At 46.2% G+C, this 14,574-nt stretch overlaps 1 protein-coding gene across 1 annotated transcript in view; it reads left to right on the top strand.

The window, feature by feature from the left end:
- TRPC7 (transient receptor potential cation channel subfamily C member 7) overlaps nt 1–14,574 on the top strand; it is a gene marked incomplete at its 5' end in the record, with an annotated part of 119,610 nt that overhangs the window by 30,402 nt on the left and 74,634 nt on the right. The window contains one exon of the mRNA XM_081035304.1: nt 5,826–6,008. Within this exon, the coding sequence (XP_080891430.1) occupies nt 5,826–6,008 (183 nt within the window). The remainder of the gene's footprint in view (nt 1–5,825; nt 6,009–14,574) is intronic.

Raw genomic sequence — 14,574 nt, 5'->3', positions numbered from 1 at the left:
CGCTACGTAGCAAGAGGCAACACAGTGAGAGGGAAGAGAGGGGCGGGAAGTCAGACCAAACCCTGTTTTAAATCTGGGCTCTACCACTTAGCGCTATGTCACCTTAGACAAGTACACTGCTCCAATTGATTCAGCAAGCATTTGCTTGTTCCAGGAAATGTTCTGGGCTTCAATGAGACATTTGTGAACAAAACAGGAAAGATTACTGCCCTCAAGCTTACATTTTAGTGGAGGACAAGGACAATAAATAAAAAAGTAAAACATATGCTGTATGGTCATAAGTGCTATGAAAAAAATCCAAAAAAAAAAGAAGGCAGGAAGGGGTGATGACAAACGGAGAAGGGTTACAATTTTTTTAAAGATAGTCAAGGAAGGCTTCTGAGAAAGTGACATTTGAGCAAAGACTTGAAGGAACTGAGAAAGTTGTTCATGCAGATACCTGGGAAAAGAGCTTTCCAAGCAAAGAGAATAACAAGTACAAACATCTGGTCCATGCCAAGTGTGTTTGAAGAATAGCAAGGGGATGGTCAGAGCGGCTGGAGTAGACTGAGGGAGGGAGAGAACCATAAGAAATAAAATCAGGGAGAGAGTGGAGAGGCTAGATAATATATGTCCTAAGGGGACAGTAGAGTAACTCTACTCTGAGTGGATAGGGAGCCGCAGAGGGTTTAAGCAGATCAGTGCCGCGATCCTTTTCTTTTTCTAAGTATCCCTCCAGCTGATGTGTAGAGAACGATCAGTGTAGAGGCCCAGGACAGGAGCAGGGAGACCAGTGAGGAGTCTCTCGGATTAGTCCAAGCAAGAGATGATGACGCTTTGGACCAAGGTAGAAATAGCAGAATTGGTGAAAAGAGATCAGACTTTATACAGAGATATATAGATATGCATATACATATACACACATATCTGGAAGGTACAGCTGGCAGGATATGCTATTGAACGACATGTCAGGTGTGAGAGGAAGAGAAGAATCAAGGATAAATCCACTATTTTTCGTCCTAAACAATTGAAAGGATGGGGATGACCAAGTAAGGAGGAGAAGACTAGATCCAGAGTTAGTTTTGTTAAGTTTGAAATGCCTATTTAGCATCCAAATGGAAATATCAAGTTGGCAATTAGATATACATGAGTCAAGTTCGGGAGAAAACACTGGGCTAAAGATATAAATTTTGGAGTCATCAGCATATGGATGGTATCTAATGACTTTAGACAAGATCATCACCAAGGCAGTGAGTGTAAATAGACAAAAGAAGAATTCAAAGGACTGGGCACATCTTTGGGGCATTCCAAAATTAACACATCAGGGATATAAGAATGAATCAATAACAAATGCAAACAGTAGTCGTTCTGGAAGAAAACTCATAGAAGCGTCATGTTATGCTGGAAGCCAACTGAAGAATTTGTAGTGAGGAGGAGGACGTGATCAGCTATGTCAAAGCACTTGACGGGTCATGTAAGATGAGGACTGGGACCCAACCAGTCCATTTAGCAACATGAAAGTCACTTGTGACTTTGATAAGCACCGTCTCCGTGGAGGCAGTGGTGTAGGTATGAATGCCTTTATTAAACGGGATGAAAAAGAGTACGAGGAGGACAGCTGGAAAAGTTGAGTGTAGAGCACGCATTCAGGAGGTTTGCCACAAAATGGAACAGAAAATTATAGTGATTGGAGAGGGAAGCAGGGTCATGAGAAATCCCATTTAAAGATCAAAGAACAGCAGCATGTTTGTACAGCGAGTCAGCAGGGAAGGGGAGAAGCTGACCAGGCAGCAGAGAGACACAGGTCTCAGGAGCCGTGTCCCTGAGTAGGCACATGGCCTGATATCCAGCACACAGTGGAGGAGCTGCCTTAGACAGGAGGTAGGCAGTTCATCCACTGGAAGGAAAGGGAAAACAGTCCATGAGCACAGATGCATGAAGGTAGGACACATGCTCCTCGGATGACTTCTATTTCCCAAGGTCCTTACCTGGGAGTTAGGAGGGGAGGGGGTGTCAGAAGACCGAGGAGAGAAAGGTAGGAAACACTGGTTGGGGTGGGGGGCTGCCCGAGGCGCTGAGGCCTACTTGGGGCAGGAGGCTGTCAGTTCATGGCCTCAGCGGTGCAGCCGAGCGCTCTCCAGACACTTGCTTTGCAGAGGCAGCAGCAGAGCAGCGGGGAATTAGACTCAAGCGAGGTCAGGCTTTTATCCAGTGAGGAGGATGAGATAAGAGGAGGGCAAGACAACTGATAATATGTGCAGGGATGATTATAATGATTGCCCGTGGACTATAAGCTCTGTGAGGAGGAACCTAAGAGGGATGAAAACCAGTGAAAAGGTGGTATGGTCAATGGTTTGTAAGTCTGGGGGAATCAAAGGATGGCTAGAGTTGGGGTCCCAGAGGGAGTGAACTGGACACGTAGGAGGTGGTGAGCAGAGAGGGCGACTTGAAGTTAGGATCAGGGATATATTGGAAATAATTAAGAGAATGAGTGGTCGAGTTACAGTTCCCAATAAGGTCACTGGAAAAGATGCTGCCAAGGAAATGACAAAGCCAGCTAACGGGGGGGTCATCTTCCTAGATATTGAAACCACCAAAAATAATAATAGCAGTAATACTGGGAGAGTGATGGTGAAACAGGAGCTAAACTCTTCAGAGAAGGAGAGTGACGAGATGCGTAAGCTACTTATACAGTGGTCCCCCTTATCCGCAGCTTCACTCTCCATAGTTACATGCAGTCAACCACAATCCAAAATCTCAAATGGAAAATTCCAGAAATAAACAATTCATAAATTTTAAACTGCACACTGTTCTCAGTAGTGTGTTGAACTCTCGTGCCATCCTGCTCCAGCCCATCCCGCACATGAATCATCCCGTTGTCCAAAGCATCCATGCTGTACAGCGACGCACCTGCCAGTCACTTAGTACTGTCTCAGTTACCAAATCAATTATCGTGGCATCATGGCACTTGTGTGAAAGACCCCTACTTTACTTAATAATGCCACATTCACATAAATGTCACTACAGTATAATTGTTCTATTTTTGTTGTTGTTAATCTCTTACTGTGCCTAATTTATAAATTAAACCTTAGCAAAGGTATGGGTGTATACACAGAACAGTATATATAGAGTTCAGTACTATCCAGTTTCAAGCATCCATTGGGTGTGTGTTGGAACGTACCCCCTTGCAGATAAGAGGACTACTGTACAAGGAGAAGCAGATTCATTTTATTAGTTTATCTCTCTGAGTTCAGCTTCCCCACTTGTAAGTTGGAAATGCTAGTAGTCCTTCCATCATGAGGTTTTCACAAGATTAAGTGAGATGAGCAGGTAAAACATCTGTCACCCGTCGGGACTGGCAGACTTTAGTGTGCAGGAATATTATTTTTAAAAGGGCACCTGGGAAGTCTTGCGTGTGTGTCTCAACTGAAGTTGAGGAGTGCGGCTTGGAAGGCTCACTGAGCTCAAGCTGACCCAGGAAATCATCGTCATAATTCCCCAGAGCTGGTCACCTAAGGCTCTCTGGAAAGCCGGGGCCACGCCATGACCCTCCTATCTACAGCTCTCCACATCTCCGTGTTCCTGAAAGACATGGAGGGTCCTCTGTCCCTTCCAGCCATCTGCAGGCACCAGGCTTGTTGCCTTCCAGCCTGAGTGTCTGATGCACAAGGCGAAACCTAAGTGCTTGCTCTGGTGTGTCTCCCCTTCTTATGACCAGGCTGGCTGGGAGCCCAGGGAAGTGAAAATCTCCAGGAAATGGTACCTTGTACCCTAACTTGCTGAAGCCAGAAATGTGCAGAGGCTCTGAGGCAGTTCAGTCTGACTTGCTCCCAGCATGTGGGGCTTGGGCCAAGGGCTGGGTTAACCCCTTTTCACTTCTTTACCACATCCATCCATGCATTCAGCTCTAGGCAGGAGTTTCTACCAAGAGCTGAGGTCTTATAGGGAAGGTCTTGTAGGGGTCTAGGGAAGTTCACGTTTTACCAGGAACGGGCAATAATATTCAGAGTCCTTGTTCTTGAAAAGGAGACAAACTTGATGGAGTAGGGGCCAGACTCAGGGGAGCTGAGCTGCAGCAGCAGGATTGCCAGAGTTGAATGGGTGCATGTGATAAGGCGACCCTTCTTGTCCATTCCACTGAGCCCAGTGTCCCTTGAGCCTCCCACCTCTGGTTCATCGGGGCTCTCATATCTTAGCTGGAACAAGCTCTGAGCAAGTGTACTTAGCGCTCCACTCGTGCAAGCCTGAGAGTGGACCCCTAGCCTCCTCTATCCCCACACTACTCAGTGACCACAGCTGCCTTGTTCATTGCCAATTTTTCATTGCCTGGTACATAGTAAGCTCTCAATGAGAGAGGGAGGGAGGCAGGGACACAGAACACAGCTCTTCATGTCACCACCCTCCTCTGTACCAGGTATCAAAACCTAGAACACTTCAAGTATTTTCCCTGAATTTTTCTCCAGGACAATCTGCCTGAGCTGAGCAGTCCTTTTTTCCAACCAGCATTTCCCTTCTTCTCCCTAATAATATATAATGGGCAGCCACTCTTGTCTGAAAACATTTTCTTGATCCTTTTTCTAGCAAACAAACATTTACTTACCTCTTTCTCTAATGCACAGTGACATTTTGATGAAGCAGTGCTGGAAGGAGACAAGAATCATTAATTCAGAAGAATGGTTGAGCTTTTGCAGTTTGCCAGGCTCCCATTTATTTGCTGAGGAATCCAAGTTCTGGAAAGGCAAAACTGCCCTCCTATTTACCAAATGCCATTTACCAGCTTGAGGGCTGCTGACACTGATTGGCACTGAAAGTGACACTTGTCTTTTGTGTCCTTTCTGAACAGACTTGTTTTAACTAAGAAAGCAACAAGGAAGCCTCTAGGGGAAAATATTTGTGGGGACAGTGGTATGAGGGTGACATGAAGCACTCTTCTGTCCCACATTTTGGATCATTATCTGGAACTGAAGCAGTATGTTTGTGGGAGAGAGAAGTTGGCATGTCACTAGGAAAGGAAGTCAGCCTCTCACAGATAATTCAGAAAGGCACACCTAGGGAGGAGAAGAAAGAATTCCAGAGGCAATTCATTAAAAAAAAAAAAAAAAAAAAAGACAAACAAACAAACAAAAAGGTCAAAGTCTAAAAATATCTGTTCAACAGGCAAGTAATTTAAGGAGCCACGATTCGCCATACAAAAGGATTATGGTAAGAAAGAATCCTGTTAATTTAAATTACATTTGGTAGAAATTAACAAATTTGTCAGCACCTAAAAAGAAAGCACACCTGTGTACATTTTTTCCAGTGTTAGCATATCAGCTATATCTTTCCAGTAAACTTCCTGTGTAGTTACCATTCTAGATTGGTGGTAAATGAGAGAAGTGTTATTTCCACCAGCCATAAAGTTCAGTTCATTTCCTCATTACTCTCCCCTCAGAACTGGGCATTGGAGAACTGCTGCTTTGGAAGAGGCCAGGATGGGCTTGGGCGGGCATCAGAATCACTTAAGGAACAAAGTTGAAAGACAGATTTCTGGGCCTGATCTCCAGGAATTCTGACTCAGTAAGTCTGCACCCGGGCCCAGTACCTAGAGTTTTAGCAGGCACCCCAGGTGCCTCTGGTGCAGTCGGCCTTTTCAGTACATGTAGACAAATCCTGGCTCAGAGAACATACCCTCCAGGGTGTCGTGTCAAGAGACACGGCCCTATCATCTGGATTCGTACATCCCCTGGTTCCAATGCCCTCTGTAATCTCACACTTGGTGGACAGTTGCTGAGTGACACTGCTGTGCTGGGCAAGCCCATCTGTGGGGCTCAGTGTGACACACCCCTGATTTCTCTTTGTTCTGTTAGAACGATTACAGGAAGTTATCTATGCAATGCAAGGATTTTGTGGTGGGCGTGCTGGACCTGTGCCGAGACACAGAAGAGGTGGAAGCGATTTTAAATGGTGATGTGAACTTCCAAGTCTGGTCCGACCACCACCGTCCAAGTCTGAGCCGGATCAAACTCGCCATTAAATACGAAGTCAAGAAGGTAAGCTTCCCCACCTCCCTTGGAGTCCCCCTGCTGCAGGGCTGCTGGCCTAGCTGTGCGCTCATGCATATGTTATGTTCCCGCAAGGTGACGGTGACACCACCAATTACCCAATTTCTCTCTCGACAGGGAACTGCCAGCCTGTCAGGACTGCTCAGAGCCCCTCTCACCCCCACTTCCCTTCACCCCCAGCCTACCAGGAGAGAAAGAGAGAGATCATGCCAGTTATTCCATGAACAGGCCTTGAGCCTTGAGAACCAAAGGGGAGACGTTCAGTCTCCAAACCACAGGGAGGGGCAATACCACAGGTCACAGTGAGTGTTCCCATCAGCTAGCAGGCCAATTCCCAAGTTTTCATGAGAAACATATTACTCAGGTTTTTTAACAGCATGTATTGAGGTTTTTCTGTGTGCCTGGGGACTCATGATGTAGAAAACGTTTTAGTGGAGAGGCTTTGTGGGATCTATGGTTCTGGGAGGCTTAGAGGCATGTCACTCCCAAGGCTTATGAAAGTCCGTAGCAGGGAGCTTTGGGCGACTTGTAAAAGAGCAAGCTCACCCCACCTCCTCAACTGGCCTCAAGGTGTGTTTAACGGATACGAGGACCCAGTAGCCCTCAAATCCACAGCGGCTGGTCAGGCTGAGGTCCAAAGGCACAACTCTCAATTATGTTTCCACTTTAGATAAACTCTGGAGTCTTTGAATCAGCTCTTATGTTAGACAATGTCATTCATCCTGATGAAAACTGTAGAGCTCCAAAGATCCATGTGTTTCAATATCAATGTGCTTTCCACATAAGCAAGATGGCTGATCGGTCTTTCCGGGTTTGTTTTTTCCCCCAGCTATTTCACAGGGTCAATAACTGGGGATATTTTCAGTGCCTCCCAAACAGCCTCTGGGCATTTCTCCCCTTGCCTGATTGTCTTAATTTGTTTGGGGTGAACCATCCTTCAACAAGCTATATATACATATGTGTATATATATATATATATATATATATATGTATAATCTGTGGAATTCACATATATATGTTTATATATATATATATAATCTGTGGCATTCATCTAGAGAGAGCTTCCAAGTTTGATAAAATCTGTCTGCCCTTTTACTTTAAATAATCAAAAATTCTAAGAAAAATGGTTTTTAAAGACACTGAATCCCAAAGATGAAACTGACAGTCATGGGAAAGGTGGCCTTAGATTAATATTCAAGAGCACAGAATGATGCTAGGGGAAGGAATCGGGCTACAGTTTCAAGTACAATCCTGTTTTCTCTTAGCTCAGGGAAACTCATTTTTCAGCCTACCCCATGAGCTCACTGAGGCTTTTCATCAAAGCACAGCAATCCCTTCCTGAAGCTGCTGAGATCCCCATGACCTTGACGTTCAAACAAACCCTGCTGTGGAGACACAATGGTAAAGATGAGCTTGAGTTTCCAGAACTGTAAGCATTTCCTTCCTTCCCCAAGCCAGAGCATCCACCTGCCTCCCAGCAGAGAGTGAAAAGTGAAGAGAGTAACAATGCACAGACCCGGAGATGCTTGTCGTCTGCAGATTTACATTCACAGTTTGGACTGTTCAGGGGCAATTCCAACAGCTTAGGAAATGCAGGCCTTTGCTATTTTCCTGAAACAAATCCCAACTTCTTAGGAAAACTGTCACTGAAGGTAGAGCAGTCAGCTAGTCCACAAGTCTGGTCACCACCACCTCATAGCTACATGTTTCCTCTCGTTGTCAACTACCCCGTACAAAATGGCCGTGATGAACAGGAAGAAAAAGTGGAACATTCCATGAACATGATGGTTCGGGTCAGAATAAAAAGGTTTTATGAGGGAAACCATTTACTCTAGTGGTATTTGCAATTAGGGGAGTCATAAAGGTCTCAGGAAATACCCATCATGAATGTCACATATATGCTGCAATCCATAAGTAGGACGATGATAAACGACCTGCATAAAACGTCAGCCTTGCTCACTGCAAAGACCTCTAATGAGTAAATTCGCTCAAACTGTGTGTCATCAGGTGACAGCAGACAGACTCACAGTCTTCCTTGATTTATTCTATTGTGATTTACCAGTGGAAATACCCAATATTAAAAAGGCTTATTGACATTATAATGAGATTTGCTTTAATTTATGAACTTGAGCATGCTTGCCTGGGCACAATCCAACCCTGGGTCTTTGAGTTATGAGATGAATAGCACCAAGGCCTATTAACAAATATACTGCCTTCTACAATTGATATAGATACACAGACGGTGCCCCAAAAATGTGTACACATTTTAAGAAAGGAAGAAACTAGATTAAAATTGTAATAGTCAATATATACCGATAACGAAAGATGAATACAAGGCACGTTTGACTTCTGCAATTACAAGAGGTATTCAAGGTGGTTACCATCAGCGTCCAGACACCTCTAATTACGAACTACTGCTTGAGCAACGTGACCAAAGCGTTCACTTGTACACATTTTTTTGGCAACCTCGGTAGACATGAGTCTTACAGCTGAAATACAAAACCACAAAAAATTCCTAAGGCTCTGCCCACATGATATCAAATCAAGCCATTAATTCAGTGATTAAAGCAAACTGTTTGTTCTTGGCAGTTTCAAGGGCTTCTGATAGGTGTGACCTTAAGAAAAGGTTCACATGGATTCCTTTGCTTAAAGAAACTGTAGAGCCTTTAGAGAGCATTGCTATTCTAAAAAGCAGGGTACAACATCTATTACTTAAGCGCAGAACTCTTTCTCATGGAGCTCCTGGTGAAATGAGCTGTCCACGTGATGGCCTCTGGGAAACGCTAACACAGAATCAGCCTATGCATCAATGAAGTGGTGCAGCCCCATGGCTGGTCCTGCGCCCTAGAGCCTGTTGTTCATTTGAACGTCTGCCTCCTTCAGACATCACCCTAATGTCTGGTCCCCTGGCTGGCTCAGTCATGTCAGCCTCCAGGAGACAGAAACAATCACCCCACCATGGCACAGGGGACCACGAGGTAAAGAGGAAAGAATCATGAAGTGGGTGTCAGGAGTCCAGATTTCTAGCGCGAGTCTTACACTTACTAGCCATGTAGTCCTGGGCGAATCTTTGAAGCTCTCTGGGCCTCATTTCCCATCTGCAAAATGGGCATATAAGTTTCTGCTTCACAGAGTTCTCTGTGAACTTTCAAATGAACTCAAATGAGAGGAACTGCTCCAGAAACTGTCAAGTTCTCTGCAGCTCCACAGGGAAGCATCATTACTGTCATTCAGCGATGTCCCTTCCTGAGTTATAGACGTCTTTTTATCCCGAGACGTTCCTTAGCTGGTCCTTTGTAATCTCCCCAGAGAATGCTAGAAATGTCTCCCAGTGGAACATCATCCTCCTTACAGCCCAAAATGCCTCCCGAAAAGACCAAAGGCCTGGTGAGGATACGGTTGTTCTCCAGGACTTCGACCTTAAGAGGGTAGCTCAGCCCCCCAACAACCCAGGCAGATGTGTCATCTGAAATGAGAACCGTTGTGTTTGGAAGGCAGTGTTAGAGAAGGAAGTGGCTGAGGGTCCTCTTTGAGGTTAATCCTGCTCCAACCACTTCCTAATAGGGTCACTTGGGCAAATCACAGAGCCTCCCTGTGGCTCACTTTCCTCATCTATAAAACTGGGATGATAACGCTTACTTCGTAGGATGCCGCCAATCGAATGGGGTACAGTACTTGTGCCTGCCCAGCCTGTGGGACACACACGGCAGTGGCAAGACACACGCTGCACAGGCTCCGCGGGAAAGTCACATCACTTAGGACATTTCTGTTACCAATTTCAGTCCATCCCAACCTTAAAGGCACAGTCCCTTCAGAAGCCAAACTTGCCTCGTGAAGAAGCAGGGACGCTTGTCTCCCACGCTGAGTCACAACTAAGCTCAGAAGTGACTCACAGACAAAGAGAACAATCCCTTCAGCTCTGACCTGCAGCCTGATATATACACAGGCCTTAGTCTCTCCTCCAGGGCCAATCTGAGTAACCGACATCTTGCCGTCTTCTCCCTTTCTATCCTAAATATCCTTCTTAAAGGTCCTCTACACCCCCTGCGTAGCAACCCTAAATAAATGCTCAGGGGACCTCCACCCCATCAACTGGGAAGAAGTCTCTGAATCTATTTAGGCTCAGCTTGGCCCAGGCTGGACGCATAAAGGGAGCCTAGTGTCTGGCACGTGGTCATTTCTAAGTGACAAGTCACAGAGACTCAGGCACAATCCTTGGTGCCTATTCCACCTGTCTAACTGAGGACACACATCTGGGCCCTGCCTTCACTCTCACTCCCGCTGTCTTTCCTCTTTATCTCTTCTTCATCTCTAGGCTTACAGGGTTATTACGTTCTTCTCTTTCCCTCTATCATTTCTTCCTTCTTTCTGACTCCAAGTCTGTCTTAAGGAGAATCTGGTGAATCTATTCACCAAAAGAACTTTATAGACATGGGTCCTCCAGGCTTAACTGCCACAGAAGCGTGGGGCAGAGACCCAGAAGGTCCTATTTTACAGGATAGAGGCCTTAACTTCACCTTCGGAGGAGATGCAGGCCCCTTTGGACATAACTAAGCAAAAGTCTGCTACAAAGGACAACACATGATTATTTTGTCCCAAATGATATTACTCCCATTGTAGAAAGCATGTCTCTCATCAGGCGCTATCACCAGTAAGGGTGGTCAGTTCAATCCGCCAAGGTTTTAGCCACCACCTGTGAGCTCTGCAGACACTGAGCAGCTGGCTGGGGATGCTGAAGGGAGACCCGCAAGCGCCACCGGGGTAGGGAGGTGACGACAGGTAAGCTATGGCTGCTGAGGCAGCCTCTGCACTTCACCGCGCCGAGCTAAGCAGAGTTCGCTGCAGTTTCCTCTTTCGGACTCCCAGGTGGCCCCCAATCCTAGTATCTTGGCATGTGGCTTGATCTGGGGAATCTAATCATAGTGCCAGCCATCTTTCCTTCCAACTGATGAAACTCCCCACTCCTCTCAAGAGGCAGGTCCACTCTGCTGAGCCTTCCTGCCCCTGCAGTGGCAGAGATGCCCTTCCCGCCTCTGCCAAGCTCCTGCTCATTCCTGTCTCCGATGCAATCAAGACCTGGGACAGGACAATGGGAAGGGGGAGGACTGCAGGGAGCAAACCTGGCGAGCCCTACTCAGTGACACAGTTCCCTTTCTTCACAATGTTGTACTAAGGAAATCATACCCCTGTGAGTTTCATCATTGACTCACTCAACATTTAACAGACATCCACTGATGTCTACTACACCACCCGTTCTGTGCTGGGCACTGGGAGACAGAGACGACCGAGACCCAGGCCTTGCCCTTGGGGGGTTCACGTAGCAATGGAGACAGGTGTGTGAACAAAGCGTTGCAATCCTGTCTGAGCAGGGCAGCCAGGAATGGAAGGGGGGCAGCACGGAGGCCAGAGGACGCACTGGCCAGGAAATGTTTCCCAGAAAGGGAAATGTTTGAGACGGGGCTTCAAGGATGAGAGGTGCTGGGTAGGATGGCAATTCAGGCAGAGAGAGATAAGGGAGAACAGCTCAGACCAAGAGAGGTGCAAGTTGAAAAGTCAACCGACCTGAGGCAGCGGCATGTGTAGGAAATGTGTTTAGCGAGGGATGAGTGTTTCCCTTTGGCTGCATCACTGTGGGAAAGCAGCAGACCGGTAAGCTTGTCAGAACCAGAGTCTTCAGGCTATTCCATGCCATGCATGGGCACTTGGACGTTATCTTGCCAGTAGTATGCAACAGAATTTTCTGTGATGATGAAAATCTTCTATTTTCTCCTCTGTAATATGTAGCCACTAGCTTCATAGGGCTAATTACCACATGAAATATGGCTAATGTAATTATGGAACTGAACTCTTAGTATTTTTAAATTAATGAATTTAAATGTTAATAGCCACATGTGCCAGTGGTTACCAAATTAGACAGCACAGCTGTATATCCTCATTCAGTCATTCAACAAGCTTTTGTTGCATGACTACAAAGTGTGCTGTGCTAATCACTGGGGACATGGCGGTGAATAAAAATGACATGTCAGCCGTCTTGAGGAAGACAGACACGGATCAAAACATCACACCAATGAACTGTAATGCTACAACCGAAGTAAGTGTAACACAAGAGAAGAACATGACCTTATAAGTCCTAAAGACAGATATGACCTAACCGGGGAGGCTAATGAAGGCTTCTCCGAGGAACTCAGCTTGCTCGGAGGAAAATTAACCAGAGGTCGGGAGGGCATTTCTGGCAGAAAGAACATGTTCAAAGCACGTTCAAAGGCCCTGAGGCGAGAAGGAACATACCACAAAAGAGGAACTGACAGAAGGTGAACGTGACCAAGTTAGAAGTCATGAGGAAGAGTGGGGTGTGGGATGAGTTCTCTGAAGCAGACAGGCCCCAGACAATGCAGACGCTTGCAGGCCTTGCTAACGGATTTTGGTTTGTTCTTTTAAGAACAACAAGAAGCCATCAGAGGGCTTTAATCACAACTGGATGTAAATATTCGGATAGATGGAGACAGCTTTTCCTCTCAGAAAGGCGGGAAGCCAAAAGGGTTGGGTATACATGCAACATTATTTGTTGGGCAAAAGGGATGGGACATTCTTCAAGAGATCAAGTTATGTATGCTTTGTTGACAAGCAAAACCAAAGCTGTAGTGGCTTTTAACAAAAGGAGGTGTATTTATTGCTCATCCTATTTCCATCTAGGAATAGAATTCAGTGAGGAACCCAGGCTGATAGACTGGCGACCATCTCAAATGTTTCCACCCTGCCAAAGGGAAATCCAGCTCTGGAGAGTTTCACGCCAGCAATTAAATGCTGTCTCCTGGAAATGGCACACACGGTTTCTGCTTACAACTCATTGTCAATACTCCCTCACAAGAAGGGCCAGGAAGTATAACCCTGACATACGTTGGAAAAGAAAGAAAAAGGGAGCTATTTGGCAAATATAATAGCTCTAATGACTACCAGCAAGAGAAAAGTTGAGGGAATTCATATAAATAGTCTTAACTCCTCTGTCAGTAGAAACCAGAATCATCCTCTGAGGTAGAAGGCAGTCTGAAAAAAGTTTAAAAATTTCTGGAAAAATTCTGTGCGAGATGCGAGAGCCAATAGCCCAGCGAAGACTGGAGACTGTAAATTCTTTGGCAATAGCCTGTGATCTTACTAAAACTAGAAAATGTCTACAAAAAACTGGGAACACACCAAGTCAGTGTCCTCCGTGAAACCTAATTCTCTGCTGTCAGCTTCATTTCGAGATTCCTTCACAGACATGGGGCCCAGAATTGCACAAAATGTGCCCATGGCACAGCACCCAGAAGGGTCCCCCTCAGAGAAGACAGCCAAGGAGGGAGGGGCAAGCTCAGAGGGAGGTGGGGGGCCAAGTCCACTCACACCACCACTCTGTCTAAAGCTGGGCCAGGGCCTCTAACCCCAGCAGAAGCCCGTTTGCTTCTTTCTTCTAAAAATCACCATCTTGTGCACGTTTTACAGTTGTGCTGTAAATGGGCCGTTTTTCTACCTAGAAAAACTCCCAGGAGAAGAAAATAGAAGCTGTTGGGTAGCAATATAGTGTTGTGGCCGGGCGCCTGCCTGCTGAGGTCCTCCACTTACTGTGCGCCTTTAGAGAAGTCACTTGATCTGCTGGCTTGCAGGGGCCCCCACATAAGGCACTCCCTGCTCCAAACCTCGAGCGCCTCCCGGCCAAAATCTGTGCTGGAGATGCAGAGAGGCCCAGCAGTCGATGCACAGTGGCTGAAGCCCCTCACCCTCCATCAGTGACCATGGGTAGGGACCCTAGAGAGAAGGCAGATGACCTCTTCTGGGGACTGGTCTCCTTTCCTCCATCTGCACAGAGCACAGCGCCACTGAGCAAAGGGGACCTGAGGACAGCAGGGCTTTCCAGAGGACGTCTGAGAGGTCAGTCAGCTCACATGCTCTGAGCAGACATCCTCCCGCTGTGTTTTCCTGCGGAGGCATCATTTCAACAGATGCTCAGAATTAAGAAGATCAGAGTTGTCAGAAACACAGTCTGGCTGGTCAGGCACGACCCCACACCACATCACACGATGCCCACTCGCTGCCAAACGAGGTTAGAATCCATTGGTGTCAAAAGTGTCAACCAACTTTTTGGGGATTCCTTCTGTGACTCTAGCCTGGCCACACGGCACAAAAGTGATCAATGTCCATTCATCTCCTGGCTCAGAGGGGCTATCTTTTGCATAGAAATAGAAGTTCTGTTTTTCTCAAGCAGAAAATCTTAAGAAGGACTAATCCAACTACGTATGTATCCCTTTTCTGCCTGGAAAATTCTCAGGAGAAAAACAGAACCTTTTGGACAATAGTATAGTGCTGTGGATAGAAGCGAGACTGCACATGTTCAAACCCCAAGTCCTTCTTTTGTCCTACTAGATACAAGTTATTTCTCTCTGGGCCTCAGTTTTCTTATCCATATAATGGGAACAAATAGAACCTAATAAACAGTAATCAATGTGTACTAACACATATAACATAGCTCATACATGTTAAGTGCATAATAAACGTTACCTAATGGAAGCTGTCTGCCGTG

The sequence above is a fragment of the Rhinolophus hipposideros genome (genome assembly GCF_964194185.1).
Source record: "Rhinolophus hipposideros genome assembly, chromosome: 23".
Lineage (NCBI taxonomy): Eukaryota > Metazoa > Chordata > Mammalia > Chiroptera > Rhinolophidae > Rhinolophus > Rhinolophus hipposideros.
The sequence above is the reverse complement of the archived record's forward strand: the minus strand, read 5'-3'. Positions and strand labels throughout refer to the sequence as shown.